Source organism: Ixodes scapularis, unplaced genomic scaffold (genome assembly GCF_016920785.2).
Source record: "Ixodes scapularis isolate PalLabHiFi unplaced genomic scaffold, ASM1692078v2 PGA_scaffold12__126_contigs__length_90152505, whole genome shotgun sequence".
Lineage (NCBI taxonomy): Eukaryota > Metazoa > Arthropoda > Arachnida > Ixodida > Ixodidae > Ixodes > Ixodes scapularis.
The window spans coordinates 7,927,286-7,943,905 of record NW_024609838.1 but is presented as its reverse complement, the minus strand read 5'-3'; the positions used below and the strand labels follow the sequence as shown (position 1 = coordinate 7,943,905).

Genomic DNA, 16,620 nt, shown 5'->3' with positions numbered 1-16,620 from the left:
CTGGTTCCATCGGCGCGATTCATTATTTCATTATTGCGGTATTTTGACGCCACTAATCACCGATCCTCCCCGTGGATCAGAGTACAACTTGGAACCGGTCATGACAACAGGGCCGTTTTCTTGCTGCTCTTTTGACAGGAAAGTTACGCAGGGCTGCTACGGTTCATTTGAACTGTGATTTACGGCCTGTCCGCCCTGCTTATTTATACACGGCGACTCTTGGGCACACAAGGAAAACGTCGAATAAATTCTTTTTGTCCTTGTCTTCTTTCTCGCTGGCCTTGGGACGCCCTCTGAGTTTGTTTCCCAGATAAAAGTTGTCGGCGGCGGAAGAGAAATGCTCTCAAACTCGCTTTTGCGCTGAGGCACGCAAGAAGAGCCCGTACAGTGGAACCCGGGACAGGCCGTCAACATTTTGTACAGTTCATCCGCTCCCATGGAAACCGATGTGAGTTCCGGACCTAATCGTCCCTTCAAACAATACTCGAAGCGTTACAAGATAGTTGAACCGACAACATTATTTATTTGCGCTATCGTCTTCTTAGAGGGTTTATTTTGAGCGAACGACATATCGCAGAGAGGTTCCTAGGAAACGTTGGGAGAAGGAGCGAATGATAGCAGACGACGTGGATTCCGAAACTGATTAGAGTCATCGATCCACATAAAATAGTCTGGCTAACACATATTTTACGTTTTTGTGAAAAGTTAATGTGATAAAACTAAGAAAAATAATCAGTTAAATCTATGACTTTGTATCAAACTGAATGAAACTAAATGGCGAGTCTAAAACAAGAGCCAGCTTAATCCGAATCCAAGTCCAATGACCTACACATCCGGTTCACTTCTTCCGTTTCATACGTGTATAGTGGCAAAGTTAAAAGGGACAAGCCGGAGGAATGCCCGAGTCGGTGTCGCGGAATTTCCTGGCTTCTAAATTGTGTCCACTGACAGCACCGGCTCCTCGCCATTGACATTGGTAAATGCTCGAACGGCCAAGGTAAGGAGCACGCTGGGGCCGTGAGCCCATCGCTGGCGTCCGGCGCACCAGCGCGGACCGTCGGCACGCCGGAGTACGGTGCGCCCCAACGAGAAAGAAAGCTGTCGTGCGCGTCCTCTCGCCGAGCGGGGCGACACGTCGTCTCGCGTCGTCGTCGGACCGTGTGCCCCGCAGCGTGACCGGTCATTAACTCTGCCCGGGGCTGCTCGCGCGCGACACCGGCCACGGCATCGGCCGACGCGAGCGATGCTGGCAGAGAGCTGGCACCGAGGGCCCCGACGAAACGCCGCTTTTTTTGGGCGCGCCGAGAACAACGGCCAGGTTTTCCCGTCCTTGAACTTGCTAGGTCACGGGCCTGGCGAGCTGTCACGTTTCCGCCCTAACCTAAATAGCGGCTCTCGTTTTTCCTCCTGGATTTTTTTTTTTGTTTTGTTTTGTTCCCCCAGGCCTTTGTTGCGACCGGTTCAATTTGTCGATGGTTTGATCGGCTGCGGGCGAGCACGCGACGGGGAATAAAGTACCCGAACATATTCGGTCGGTTGAAAGCTTAGGGTCGCCCGCTGTCCTGACGCCTTTCTTGCGCTTTTGACGTCAAGCGCTGTCACGCCTTGACGACCGCCTTGACGGGCCTTGTGCGCGCCGCTGTCCTTTGCGATCCCCGTGGAAGCAAAACATCCGCGATCGCAAGCTCGTCGAACCATGACTATTGTATTCACGATTGCAGCATCTATTACGATGCGAGCAGGGTCCGCTTCGAGACGATTTCACTCGCTGGTTCGGGAGAGAATCGTTTGGCATGGGGCGCCCGCCACCTTTTACAGAGTCATAATTCGCGCGAGACCAATTTAGCTGTTTCACTCGAACGTTTTTGACCCGAGAGAACTCCGCGGAGAGAGGTCAGTGGTTCGCAACATCGGGCCAACACCACTGATTGCTCAGAGATGAGGGTATTGTTGCTCTTGCCTGTATGTGTTACGGCTCAGTGCCACAGAAAGGCGAGTGGTTCATTAAGGTATAACACCTTCGCCTCAGCGCTTGATGAGATTTTGTCTTCAGCCACAGATGTCGGTAGTGCATAACGTGACCAAGGACTTTGCCATGCTGCAGACGTGCCATTGTCCGGGGCCCCACTCCACGGACAATTTTCTTTCTTCCTTACCGGCGGTCTGCGTCGGTCGTCTTTCCCGGCCTCTGGCCGTAGCTGCCGAGCGCCTTTAAGCCACGGTCACTCTGCTCATACATTGTACAAAAGGCAGTCGGTATTTGTTCTTTGGATGACGGTCCTCTCGCACAGGCCATGCCGTCTGCAAACACAGAAATGTACGAGCCACACTTGCTTGTAATCTGCTTGAGGCGTGTCCTCAGATACCTCTGTTGTCACATCTGCAACGAATGCCGTGTCTTTTGTACCATGTATGTGCAGTGTGACTGCTGCTTTACGCTCGGCCGCAATCCAAGATCTTAGCCAGTCTCGCGGATTGCACCTTGATGCCCAGTCGGGCGTGGCCGTCCCCGGATCAACACGTGGTTGCGCGAGCGTCTTCCAGACGTTACACCCGGCGTGGCCCCCTTGCAGACGATGCCGAGTTTCAAGACGACCGAGGTGCGCGACCGCTGGCCCGAGGATGTTGGGGTGCTGGCCATGGAGCTGTACTTCCCCTTCCTCTACGTGGACCAGACTGAGCTGGAGGTCTTCGACGGTGTCTCTACGGGAAAGTACACCATTGGGCTGGGCCAGGCCCGCATGGGCTTCTGCTCGGACCGAGAGGACACCCACTCGCTCTGCCTGACGGTGACGAGCCGCCTGCTGGAGCGCACGGGGGTGGGCCTGGACCGCATCGGTCGCCTGGAAGTGGGCACCGAGACCCTCCTGGACAAGTCTAAGAGCGTCAAGACGGTGCTCATGCAGCTCTTCGAGGAGAGCGGCAACACGGACATTGAGGGGGTGGACACCACGAACGCCTGCTATGGCGGCACGGCGGCACTGTTCAACGCCGCCGCCTGGGTCGAGTCCAGTGCCTGGGATGGTGAGTCGTGTTCGCTTGCAGATTGCTCGCCCTGGAGGCGCCCCCGGTCGATCGGCGCTACCTTTGCGCCTTTGTTTGCGAGAGCCAAGATGGCCGATCCGAGCTTCCCACATTTTCTCTAGCTGCGAAGGTTGCATTCTCCAACGAGCGCGACTTTGTGGCAGAGGTGCCTCGTGGAGTCACGGAACTGAGCCCATGGTTTTCGTTGCGAGGACGAGCCAGGCATGATTGTGACGCAGTTAAGAAGAGCCGATTACGAAAGTTAGTAGAGCTGTAGTCGGTGTCAGGTTAACTGTCCAGGGCAAGCTCCTCCGACCTCTTTCCCTTTTAGCAGAGCAAACGCTGGATAGGAGGTGACCCTTTTGAGGTGTGCTAAAAGTAACATTTTCACCTAGTAGCCTCGCAGATTTTATATTGTTGCAGAAACTTCTGTGAAACAACGAGGCTTTCTTTTTATGCACTCCCGAGCATGTCCCAACTTACATGGGAAAGGGCGAATTGTATGTGCGATGCCCTTTGCAATGTTTTTTGCGATGTGCGAGGGTTTGCAGTGGGCTTGCCACATGTGCGTTTCAGGACGCTACGCCCTGGTGGTGGCGGCGGACATTGCGGCGTACGCGATTGGACCGGCGAGACCTACGGGTGGTGCCGGGGCGGTGGCCATGTTGGTGGGCCCCAACGCAGCCCTCATCCTCGAACAAGGTGAGAACGCGGCGAGGGACTCTCGTGCATTCGTATCTCCGCTTGGAGCTCGACGTGCCGTGAGAATGAGCGGTGGGCGTCACGAGACGTGTCGCCGACGTATAGGAGACCAAAGTCCCTCTTCGGACGTAGCACACATTGCCCGGTGTGTGCAGGAGTGCGTGCGTCGCACATGTGCCACGTGTACGACTTCTACAAGCCGGACCTGCACACGGAGTACCCCCGGGTGGACGGCAAGCTGTCCGTGGAGTGCTACAGCCGCGCTCTGGACAAGTGCTACGCGGGCTTCTGCAGGAAGGCACGCGTGGCCTACGCCAAAGGTGAGCCCTGCCCCGAGGACCTTTCGTTCATTTATTTATTTCTTTGCCCTCAAGCTACAAAGTACATTACACAAAGAAATAAACTCACGAGAAAAGATGGCAATTAAATCGGCTATAGATGACGTTAGTAAGAGCTCGTTAAAAAACAAAAAAACAGCATCACTAATCGCAGCAATTGGGAAGGGAAGGTGGTTTCAGTCAAGTGATGTTTGAGGTATAAGTGAAATGTTGAATGTGTGAGTGTTATTGTTTGGTATGGCCAACCCTATAAATATGATCGAGACGAACTGAGTGGTAAGATGGTTCAAGGATGATATTCTGGCGGAGGAATGGGTTATGATAATAAAGCTTGTGGAAGTCATATCATGTGGCCCCTTCCGTCGTGCGTCTCCGTGGCTGACTTTCGGGCCTCGCGTTGAAATGTCAAATACGATTCTATTTGCCAGGAATAATTAGGAGAACATTCGAATACAATTCAATTTGAGCTTTTAAAAAACGAAAGTGGAGAAAATTTGTAGAATTTATTTTACGGCATCCCAAATCCTTTTGAGGTATTTAGCACTCAAAGTAGAGAGAAGAACAAATACCTCAATATGTTATAGACTACCAACTAGCTTAAATGTCAACTTTACTACAGTTATCCCCACACCTTCTAACCAAAATTCGCTTGTCGACTGTACCGGCCACGCTATCGTCCAAACTCTCAGAACAGCTGACCGCGGGACTCCATGTTGCGGCAGTTGTGCTGTGCCGCTTGGGTGAAGCTTTTCTGCTTTGCACTAGCGGTCTCGTGTCGAGCTTCACCGCTTCGTGAGTGCTCTCACTTTGTGCTTCACTAGAGCTGTAATGTCGAGCCTAACCGTTTTTTTTTCTGCGTCGGAGTGCTCAAAGAAGCGGTTGATCTGGAAGAGCATGTCGGTTAGCTCTATGGCTTCGGAAATTTTGTTTGCTGTTGTAGGTCAACTTTGCATAAATACCAATACAGTTTGCCCCTAATTTAAAAAAAGAGTGGAAAAACAAAGCCCGACCTGTATTCAAATACATGCATATAGTACAACATCCTCTTTTCTTGTCTGGCTCACTTAGCTTTGCTACTAACAGCTTCCTCTCGGCCTTTTACCTTCTTGGCGGCTTGGGTACCTTGCCAAGTTCGGTCGGTTGTGCATGGATACTTGGGGCTTGGTTTATTCGATTTGTAGTCATGACATTTACATATAGATACCTGGATGCTTTGGACTGGCCACCATATCACCTCCACTTTGATTCTACTTCGGGCACTCCCAGAAAGTTAATGGAGTGCTTCTGAGACGGTGGGCATGCATCGAACCTAGTCTGGCGATGGATGGTCCTTTAGTTGTCACAATGTGCATAGTATTCCGACGTCTGGTGTGCTCGTCAAATTTCACCCATCATGTTTTGTCTCGCACTGACTGACAGAAGTGTGCACTCCTAGGTATCGATGTGTAACATTTCAAGTGCACCTTAATTGAGGAGGTGACAAAACAGTGAGGAGAAGGGTGGCCTAGAGGCATTGAGAAACCTGCCCAGGTGCTAGCCTTGTAACGGACCCGGTACGTCGGAACGAAGACGACGCTCACATTTGCTTGTCTTTGCCCGCGCGCCTATTGTGTATTTTGAGTAACAAGTGCCATCTGGGGGGTTGTCTGCGAACTACAAATGAAGTGCAGCCCAACCTTATCCCAACATTCTTTCATCCGTCAGAACAAATTGGCATCCGTCAGAGGGTCACGTGACCCCCTGAGGTCACGTGACCCTCGTGAGGCGACGCCGCTCGGAGTAGCAGACAGGATGAGGAGGTGAGGAGGAGGGAAGAAGAATATACTTTCCCTCCTCCTCCTCCTTAAGAGCTGCGCTGTAATTTGGCGTTACAGGGAGTTGTAAATGGCTTTCATTTTTTGTTGCTTTTGATGCCCCATAATACAAATACTCAAAAATGACTCCTCGAGAGACGAAATACGCTAAAAGATAACTGCTGACAATGTTTTGTCGTGCGGAACGGTGCCCTCCGAAAATGGCGCGGGAAGCAAAGGCCAGGGAGAAGGTGTACGCACGCGCGGAAATGTACTGGAAAAAGGACCATTGAGATTGCAGCAACCGACGGCGCGCCGGGTCTTGCATCACGTTTCATTGCCCAATGGAAGGCACTCTGCCACAGGTTGCGGTGACAAACACCAGACTCGCCGGTAGGAGATGCGTCGCGGTCATTGGGGGTGCGAGCCGGTGAGGAGGGTGTCTTGTTTCCTGCGCAGAGCGCGGTGACCGCCCGGTGACTCTGGAGGACCTGGACGCCATGCTGTTCCACGCCCCGTACGGAAAGCTGGTGCAGAAGAGCCTGGCCCGGCTGGTGCTCAACGACTTCCTCAGGGACCCCGCACAGCACCCGGCCCTGGCTGCTTTTGGGTGAGCGCCCGTCTACAGCCCAAGACTACCTCTAGAGCCAAAGCATGTGGTAGCCTTAGCTGCCGGAGTAGCGACACGAAGCTAGAAGACCTAGACGCACAACGTCGGGAGTGCTACTAGGGATCCCCATTTTTGAACCTGGAGGTTACTGTGGTAACTGAGCTGCTAATGGTGCCCGGCAGCCCCTTTCTCAGCAGGGCTCGTGTGATCTCTCCCTCTGTTCATTGAAATGCAATGCGAGTAAAAGTTGCATAAATGCGTGGTTGGCATACCGGCATGGGTGTATCTGAAGGTTTGAGTGCCTCACTCACTGTTCGCGCTACTCGAGGAGCGAAAGAAGCACAAGGCGGGTTGTGAGCGGCACCCCATAGCATCTGAATACCACTTCGGCAATCACCGGCTTATTTCGGCTCTGCCGGTTCCTATGGAAACCTAACCAGCTAGGCCATTTTCTATTGCACTGTGGTAGACCAATCGTAGCGAGAGGTGGCACGTGAAAAAGCGTAGCGCTACTCTGGCAGCTAAAGCTGCCATAAACAGTGACTTTAGGCTCTTCGGCGGCCGTCTTGGAGGCAGCAGCGGAGGGAAGGCACTGCGCTTTTCTGACCGTGACTGGCCCCCGCAGCTCCCTGAAGCTGGAGGACACTATCCACGACCGGGAGGTGGAGCGAGCCTTCATGCAGCTGAGCCGCAAGACCTTCCAGCAGAAGACCGAGCCCAGCCTGCTGGTGTCCAACCAAGTGGGCAACATGTACACCCCGTCCCTGTACTCCTGCCTTGCCTCCTACATCGCCAGGTGGGCCCCGCGCTTCTCACGTGGGTCGACGTCCGGAGACCTGTTTCCGTTGGGGGCCGCTGCCACGCGTGGAACGTTGCCGCATTCGAGTCACGAGAAGGAATGCCTCCCGAGTATGGAGAGTGCCCATGCTGGCAACACAAACTTGCGTTGACTTCGCTTATCCGTAAACATAAGTTGCAGTAAGCCCATGCAGGCATCTGGGGTACTATTGACAAATTTGTTTCGTAAGTCGACTTTTTAACAGATAGTAGTTTTTTTTTTTCTTGCGCTCTCATGTTGTATTTGCTCGACAAACCTTTATCCTCACAAAAAACCGAGTACGTCGTAGGTCGGCAAGGAGGAGGAGGAGGTGCTACAGAAGTTACGAGTGAGCATTCACACAACGGAGTCACATCTGTTTAGTAGGCAGAGTCTTTTTCTTTGTAAATCTGTTTGCGACCTTCGGGGGCTCGTCGAACAGAGGGCAGGAAAAAAGAAAAAGAAAGGCACCCCACGGAGGAGCGGTCACTCCGACAGGACAGGGGACGTTCTGTAGGCCAGTTGCAGATCCTCTGTGGCTCCCTAAGGGTTCAAAGGGATTAGCAAACATCCGAGACTCGGTGCACGTGACCTCAAAACTCTACGACGTTTAACCCCCTCAGAGAAAAACTAAATCGTGCAAATACACCATTGGAGCCAATACGCATGGGCGAAAGCTGCAGTTTCTTTGCGTGCAGCACACTCGTAACAACATAGTCTAGGAACGAGGAAGAGTCGCAAGACCGACGGCGCTCTAACTTTGCTGCGGGAACCCCGCGCTCCAAAATCGTCGGGGGCCGACCTGCGTGGCGGTCCCCACAGATAGAAACCGAAGACCTTTCCGGTGCAGCTGCCCCGTGTCGGAGCTGGCCGGGCGCCGGGTGGGGCTCTTCTCGTACGGGTCGGGGATGGCGGCCACGCTGTTCAGCATGCGGGTGACGCGGGACCTGTCCCCGGAGTCGCCTCTGCTGGAGCTGCACGCCAGCCTCGCCGACCTGCCGGCCCGGCTGGCCCAGAGGCGCAAGGTGCCCCCTGCCGAATTCGCCCGCATGATGAAGCTGCGGGAGGACACGCACCACCTGGGTGAGTGGAGGGCGCGACACGGCCGCGCTGCCTGGAAATCGTCCCCGACTGGTGTGTTTAGCATCTAGTTATGCGTCTGCCACGTCTTGCTCCGCTGCTGTGGTGTTTCCTGGATTGCGACTGGCGACGACAGTTGTACGACGTTATCTGCGGGAGAGGGAGGGACCACTATATATATATATATATATATATATATAAATAAAAAACTTTCAGCCTTCTCACTTTGTGAAGAAGGAAGAGCGCGGAGCTGTAGCTTCTGTTCCCGGCAGTGGCTTTCCAGGCAAGTGATCTGCCGTTCTTTCGCAAGGAAATCTGAAGCGCTCGATGCAGTGGAACTTGAGACGATGGCAGCTTCGCGGCTGTTGCGGAACCATTCGCGCTGCTGCACACGTCGCCGCTCCTTCTCTTCTCTCTCTTCTTCCGAAGAAAGGGCATGCTGTCGACCCATCATGAGTCCAAACGGCAACTGATAAGAACATAGGAAACGGCGCGAAAAAAAAATGAGGATGAAAAAGGAAGTTATGGCCAACCGCAAGTCGGCAAGCCACAGTGGAAAGGTTGGAAAGGTTGCCGCGGTCGCTCATAGATGGCAGTAGCTGTCCAGAGTTTTATGTTGAGATTTATTTGCCCACGGACACGAAACTGGGGAAGCTAGCCCTTAACAGCTCCACTGTAAAAATCAACACACCAGTCGGAGACGTGTGCCAGGAACCGTAGAGAGGGTTTGTGCGAGCGCCCCGTGTCCCCCTGCAGTCCCGTACAGCCCCGTGGGGTCCCTGGACGAGCTGTTCCCGGGCACCTGGTACTTGACCCAGGTGGATGAGATGCACCGGAGGAGCTACAAGCGCCTCCCGCTCCTCGACACCAACGGCAGGGCCCCCAGGGCACCCTTCAAGGTGCGTCCTCTTCCCCTGCTTCCGACCTATGCTCTCGGGGGGAACGCATGCTGCAGTGGTGTGGCACAAGGGGGAAAGCAAATGAGGAAGTTCGGATACCTGCACCAGCTAGGGTAAAAAAAAAAAAAAAAAAAAACGGCAGCGTAGTGTTTGGTTTTCTGCTTCCTTCCGCTTCGCCCATTATCTCGCTTGCCACCGCACAGATTCGGTAGACGTTTTCGGTTCTCAAGTCGTGTTGTCCATTTCTTTTCCTGCTGGAAAATTTTAAGTAACTGACGTTTCTCATTTGAGCACGGTCGCCCAGATACCTTCTCTATTTTGGAGTCCTGAGCAAATTTTTTGGAGTACATTGTGATATTTTAATTTCTTTTTGTTGTTGATAAGCATTTCTTGTGGTAGTTGTTGCGTTGGTATAAAATGCAATCATGAATGCCCCCCTCCCAATATGTGCTTGGATAGTTGAAAAGACTGGCAAATGACGGCCGGTTTTAGCTATGGACCGTCAACTGGCCTGCCATCCAGAAAACCAGCCCTGCCGGTCAAAAACCGGGCAGGTGGCAACCCTAGCACCAGCCTTCACCAGTGCAGAAAGTGTAGTGTGGTGCATAAGAGTGAGGGGCTATGTACTTCCAGTTATGTTTTCAGATGGGCTGCACTCATAAATTGAATGGACCTTTTTCCAGTAAGCTTCCACAGATGTGCGCACCCTCTCCCCTGGCCTTGCTTCCCGCCGTCTCCATTTTTGGAGGCACCATCCCGTGCGACCAACATTGTCAGCGCCTATCTTTCTGCATATTTTGTCTTTTGTTGATTCTTTGTCTGGGTGTCGGTAGCGTGGGGCATAAAAATGAAAGCCATTTACAACTCCCTGTAACACCGGATTAGAGCGCAGCTCTTGAGAAGGAGGACGGAAGGGTACTGAGGGATAGGTGACTCCCTGAGGTAACGTGACCTCAGCGGGGGGGGGGGGGGGTGACCTCAGTGGGGGGGGGTGACGTGAGGGTAACTCTCATAACCATTGTGACCCTCGTGAAGGTAACCCTTTTGAGGGTAACTAACTCTCACAACACTCGTGAGAGTAATGCTCGTGACCCTCGTAAGGGTAATTCTCGTAAAGGGTAACCCTCGTGATCCTCGTAACCCTCGTGACGTCATTATGGGAAACTTTCCATAATGCAATGCGCGGTTATGCCGACGCCGCTGAAGCCGGAAACGGGCGCCTAAGAGCTGTGTTCTAAAAGCAATGAAAACCGCTACGACGGCACAATGTCAACGTATTTTGACGAGCGGAGTCCTGTTGGGCTGCCCTTTGGTTGTAGTTTTGGGACCAACTGCCACGCGGCGCACGTTACTCGAAAAAGGTCCATTGGCAGTGTACACAGAGTGCCACTGCTGCAGGTATTTTGAATGAGCCCAGTTATTGTAAACGCAGCCCATGCCGGGACGGGCTGTGTTTCTGGGCTCTCAAGTTTTCTGGCCTCGTCTCTCGCCGCACTCGAATATTGCGTTCTCGCTCGATTTAGTGACCCGACTGTGCGCTACTTTGTCGGTCCTGTTGTTCGAGGCATCTTCGCGGGTATATGGCGAGCGAGTAAGCGTCTCCGTGTACTACAGGAAGCGCGAACAAAGTTAGAGGGATCGACCGAGCCCCACCTCGGCGTAGTAGTTAAAAGGGCACTGACACCCCAAAGGTCTTTTTTTTTTATTGTCTAAAACGATGCAAGTTGCAGTCATAGACACGCAAAAAAAAAAACGCAGTGCGAAAGAAAATTTTCCGCACACGCGCGCCTTTTTATTTTTGGCGTTTGATTCTCCCGCCTCTCGCCCCCTTGCTTCTTTTGATTCGTGACGTCAAGAATCATGAAATTTAGAAGCTTTGTAGGTGATATTTTAATAACATTTAATAATGGCAATCATAAAACACATTTTTTAACGCAATTGCGAATGCACTACGGCCCTTCTTTTTGAAATACCAAAAATCGGAGTCCATTGTGGTGCCGTCTCCTGGATCTGTATCCTCCCACGGAAAACAGGCGACACCGCTCAAAGCCGGTCTGCCGTCGCTTGCTCCTTTCCTCCTCGCTCTGGGTCGCCATAGCAACAGCAGGGAGTCGGGAAAGAAAGTGGACTCTCAGGACTCCGTAATATTTGACGTCAACGCGCCGGCGCGGATTGCGCGTGAACTTCGAATTCGGCATTTGGAAATTTTTTTTTTACTTCACAAATACTGAATTCCCAAATTTTGAATTTTGAGGGTAATGTCTCGGCATCGTTTTATATCGTTTCGGATAATAAAAAAATTATAATTTTGATGTGTCAGTGCCCCTTTAAAGGACATCTTGGCCGCAAGGTCCTTATTTGTTGTAGCACCCTTGGGAGTTGTTAGTCGACAGAAATGACCAACCTCGTGAGGTATTTCCCCCTTCTCGAAGTCCTCGTTGGTTAAAAAACGGTCTCAGAAACGGCAGCCATAGCTACCAACTACAGTCGCAGACAGAGTGCAAACGTCAGGGAGGAGCTTGGGTTGACCAGTGCGAGGTTCCCTTTTTGACAATGTCTCACACGTGCACGTGCAGTCGAAGTACGCCGGAAGGCAGCGAGCACGTGCAGTAAGCCGGGCGTTCAAACGGACGCCCTGCCTTTCTCACTTTTTCTGTGACTTTGGGAGACGTCTCCACATTGGTCTACTCACTGTATCCTCCAATTAGAGCCTGGCATGTCGCTATACTTTGTGCGCAAGGAGCGGACGGCCATGCGTGCTGTATTGCATTCCCACGCCCCAATCCCAGCCGCCTTTCCGCCCATTGCAGGAGGACGCCGCCACCAACGGACAGCCGGTCGGTGCATCAGAGTCCGAGGCTCACTGAACCTCGGCTTGAGTCCAAAGGTTCCCTTCCCTCGACGACGGCGGCCGCCTTGGATGTGCCCCCCCACGTTGTTCCGAAGGAGCTGAATGGGGACGTTCGGGCACCGGATCGGCATGCTTCCCAACGTGCAGCCGGCTCGGGCGTTGCGGCGGAAGTATTGCGTTTTCCGCAGGAAGGTGACGGCCTGGCTGCTTTGGCGGTGCAGTGTCTGCATTTCGAGAAGAGACTCTCGGCAATGTCCGAACTACTAACCGAATCTCGGAGCAGTGGGCCGTTGGCAGCCGGCACGCTTGGGGCGAAAGGAACGGCAGCTAGAGTCTTCCCCTTCTCCGCCAGGCCCCGACCTCACAGTGGCCGTCGAGCACTTCTGTGGGGACGCACGACGGGTCAACGCGTGTACATATGTTACCCAAAGAAGTTTGTTTATATAATATCTTTCGGACCGGGCGCAGATACGAACCCTTTGTCGGGCTGCATTGTCACCGGCGTAGCTGCCGCGAGAACGCGTGGGGACTGCTTCAGAGGTTTACGCTTTCGTAAGCTCCGGTCGAGCTGGCTCGAGTTCCTGAGGGTGCGCCTCTTCCAGTTTGTATCGCGCCCCTCGACGGAAGCCTGCTCGACCGGAACATGCAGCTAGCTGCACTACTATTGGAAAGTTTTATATCGCGTATAGTATTTATTTCTCACGCCGCGCAATCATGGTACTATGGTATGAGGGTTAGATTTTTTTTTTCTCGCGGGATTGCACTGTTTGTAAATCATCAAGATTTTTTTTTGGCATATGGCCAATCATTTTTTGTTTTTGTTTAGTTTTTTACTAAAACGATTCCTCAATAAACGAGTGTATGACTTTGCATGCCGGACATCGAGAATGGTTGTTTTTAGAAAGCTGGAAGGGTCGCGAAGTATCTCCTCTCTGAGTTGTTTGCCTGTAGACCAGCCTTGCAAGTTTTACACTTACAAATTGTGATGCAAAGCATGGATTATATGGTGAACTATTAAAGGTTATAACTACCTTCTTATAGAAGTCGTCTGCTGTGATTTATTTGGCACGGTGCACGGTGTCTTGAAAGCAGTTTTCTGCAGTCGGATGAATGCACTGGAACCTGCCAGTAGCTGCCTTTTGGGTCGAGGGTCGAGAACCCGTTGGAACCTGTGAACAGGATGTCGTCTTTTTGTGGTAGTGGAAGAGTACTTGGTGGCCTTAGTCGGCTATAGTACACGTGAATTCAAGTCAATCTATCCCTTTACTTTAATGGGGTGATCGGTGAAGTCCAAGGTCCGTAGGCAGGCTCAGTAGCGGCTGAGGGAGCGTTTTTGAGCAAGGTCATTTACGTGCGAGCATTTAGCTGGCAACACCCTGCAAGGTGGCTGCTGAGAGGGTGCAGTGCCACGGCTGGTTATGATGTGGTTTGTGACCTGCAGGCGAGCAGTAGCCTTGTACGGCGAAATAAGCGTAGAGGCCAGCCGAACGTGGAATTGGCGAGGAATCGGACATGGTTTCCTTGTGTGGAGCAGCTGTTGGTCGAACATCTGGACTTGCAACAGAACAGTGTTCTGCAGTGACCTTTTTGTTGGCAATTCCAGCTGGCTATACTTGGTGGACCGGACACAGACTGATTCATAGTTGTTTAACGTGGTGCCTCGTGAGCGACCTCCACTTACAGTCCATAAGCACGAGCAGCTCGAAGTGTGCGGGGATGAGAATGACTCCTATCTTGGATGTTCATGACTATAGTCGCGACAATGAAAGCCGCAGCACTGACGGCGTCCATGGTGTCTTCAGATCCGAAAAACGAGCATGCGAGACGTTCGGTGTCGTCTGTGGGCTGTAACTTGTGGTCGATGACGTATTTGGACGTGTAGGAAGCCCATCACCAAAATGCTGCTCTAACATGCGAACCAGCAAAGTATGAGTCGCGAGACTCTGGCTTCATGCGTGGCGCTGGAACAAGGGGGCAGGGGAGGCAATTGCCCCCTCTCAACATTTAACATTTCTAGTATACAATTTGTGGGAAGGGAATTTCCCTTTCTTGTTGCCCCCCCTTTTAAACACTTGAGACACCGCCGGCCACGAGGACATAGGTTGATTACGAGTGCCGATGCTTTCTGTTCTTGTCCAGCGATTAGTGTTGCCGAGAACCTCAAACTGTCATGTATATATGGTTGGGCTAAGCAACTTTGTTGTCAAATGATGACTGCAGCTCAAGATGTGGCGTAAACGGTGGAATGGTTGGTATTGGGGGGGGGGGGGGGGCTGCTGTCGCCTTTGATGTCGGCAAAAGATCATTTCGACCTGCGTGCGAAAATCCTGGCAGGGCCAGCGTTTGTAGTCCATTCAGTAATGTGCAACTGATATTCGCTCTGTATAACTTCCAAGCCTGAGCTCCTGGGCGGTCTGTTGGCAGTGAGTGTTAACCGCCTCAATGGCTCCGAGGCAAGGTGCCGGCTTACGGACCACCAGTTGGCAGGTGCGAAGGCTGGCCGAGGTTCCCGCAATACGAAGGAGGCTCATGGTGAGTGGAGAAGCCATGTAACCGAGATTTCGGTTGAACTTATGAAGATGCACAGGTGGTTCACATTAATTCTCAGTCCTCTGCTAGGACGTGCGATACCCTCGCTGCATTGGCACGTAGAACCCGTGCCGGAATACATTGTCTTGAGTGAAGAGCCCATTTCATAATTGGAATCGGTTCATTTTGTCACTGTGCTTTTACACCTATGTGACAAGGGTGCCAGGAAAAAAAGCTGCAAGTTTTCAGCCTAGCGGGTTCCTGCCCCCTTAAACACAGGGCAGAGCAGCACTGACATCAAAACACGAAAAAAAAAAAATGAAAATAACTTTTAACATGTTATATAAAATAAGCTGCGTAGTGATTACTCGTTGCCAAAATGTAATAGAATACAAGAAAAGCGGTCACCTGAGAAAATAAAAGGAATCGCGGGGCCTGCGTGGGCCTGCGGAAGAGACGAGGTTCTTGCATGCCGAAGTGTTAAATTTAAATACAAGCTGCATTTCAGTAGACACGAAAGTAAACAAATATAACAAACGTAAAACACTTTTTCACTATTGCACGGAAGTTTGAATCATACGGACACTTTTAGTGGAAGTGTATCAACATCTTGAGAAAATATGTTGTTTCAAAGTGACGGCAATTTGTAGCACAACCTTTGGAAGCCAAGATTAGTTCTAGATGACGGGATGCATCGTGGATGCCAATATGTTATGACACATTGATTTCGAGTTTGGCGAGATCTAAAATAATCGTAATATTCTGATACAATGTTACATCGCTTTTGCCCTTGGTGGTACTTTACATCTTTATATCGCAGTATTGCGTTTTTGGTGAAGTTAGAGGAGAGTGATGGTTTTGCATGCAAACAAAATGTGGCTGGGAAAACAGACAAGCAGCAAAAATTCTAAAGGGCCGCATGCCTTGCTCCTGTGCCTTGCTCCTGTGGCTCCCAAGAAATATTGAAGAGAGAGAGGGATAGATACAGAGTAGCTTACAGTCGATTCCCAGAATTCCTTTTGGCGTCATGTAAGGCACTGCACATTTTTTTTCTTTCATCCCTAAATAAAGATGTTGTTTCGCACGAAAATTTAATACCACTGCTAGTGCCTTGCACCATGTTTTCGACTTTCCAACGTTTCAAATTTCACGAGAAAACGATGGCCAACGAAGCCCTGACCTGCAGAATTGGGGAACGGACACTCCTGAAAATACCATATTACTTGCCATTTTGGTCCCAAACGTTAGTGTCAAATTCGGGAGGAGCATGAACACTTGGTGATGCATATGTAGTACTTCGCTTTGTGTTAGTTTTGTGGTAAAACAAAAAAGACAGATTTACCTTTGAAATTAAAAGCACTGGCCAGGTGGCGTAAGCCGCCTCCCAATTTAGGAGTTCAGCCATTTTTATCTACTTGATCTATCAAGTTTTTGATTCGCTGCGTTTACATTATATATTTTCTCTAAATTACGTAAGAAATAAAGACCGCCGGCTTTTATAAGAATAAAATAAAAGTTTATTTAACATTCGTGGGATAAAACTGAATTTGAGTACTACGCTTCGCAGATCTCAACTTCGGACCAATCAGGGCTTTCAAAAGAATCTTTTGAAGCACGTGACCGGCGGCCGTTTCAAACGAAACGACCCTTTTTTTTTATGGGGGTTTCGCTGGTTTTGCGGCGTTGCCAGCGTTGCTTGGTTTGGGCCACTGATCTCTATGACAATTGCTGGATCGCGTTTGCCCGCTCCGCGAATGCGGTCACTGGCGGCCATCTTTAGGTAGAGTTATATCACCTCTAGCCAATGTAAGCTGCTGCAGCCGCTATCATCCATCCATGGCAGATAGCGTTTTGGCAGGTGGGTTGGTGAAAATAGCGTGGGTGATATTGCGTGCTTGATTAAAATTATTTGACGAAACATGTTTTTGAAACACGGCGTGAACAGTAGTCCGGTTTTTGAGGACCTGGTAAAAGTTT

The 16,620-nt window shown here is 51.2% G+C and overlaps 1 protein-coding gene and 1 long non-coding RNA gene across 2 annotated transcripts; one reads left to right on the top strand and one right to left on the bottom strand.

The window, feature by feature from the left end:
- The first annotated feature begins 812 nt into the window (after positions 1–812).
- Positions 813–13,152, top strand: LOC8028367 (hydroxymethylglutaryl-CoA synthase 1). Its single transcript, XM_029989733.3, has 9 exons — positions 813–997; positions 2,574–3,024; positions 3,601–3,726; positions 3,882–4,046; positions 6,317–6,467; positions 7,093–7,263; positions 8,135–8,367; positions 9,121–9,263; positions 12,074–13,152. Exons 2-9 carry the CDS (start codon positions 2,577–2,579, stop codon positions 12,128–12,130), a joined length of 1,494 nt encoding a protein of 497 aa, XP_029845593.1. The 5' UTR covers positions 813–997; positions 2,574–2,576; the 3' UTR covers positions 12,131–13,152.
- Positions 12,923–16,060, bottom strand: LOC120838926. Its single transcript, XR_005715200.2, has 2 exons — positions 15,986–16,060; positions 12,923–13,283 (listed from the first exon to the last, which is right to left on the bottom strand). It is a non-coding gene; the product is annotated as an uncharacterized LOC120838926 (long non-coding RNA).
- Positions 16,061–16,620: the final 560 nt, after the last annotated feature.

Excerpts from the sequence above, each read along its gene's own strand:
- LOC8028367 (XM_029989733.3), top strand. The coding sequence starts at position 2,577 with ATGCCGAGTTTCAAGACGACCGAGGTGCGCGACCGCTGGCCCGAGGAT. Across the intron at positions 3,727-3,881 it reads AGCCCTCATCCTCGAACAAG|GAGTGCGTGCGTCGCACATG; the intron begins GTGAGAACGCGG and ends CGGTGTGTGCAG. Across the intron at positions 8,368-9,120 it reads GGAGGACACGCACCACCTGG|TCCCGTACAGCCCCGTGGGG; the intron begins GTGAGTGGAGGG and ends GTCCCCCTGCAG.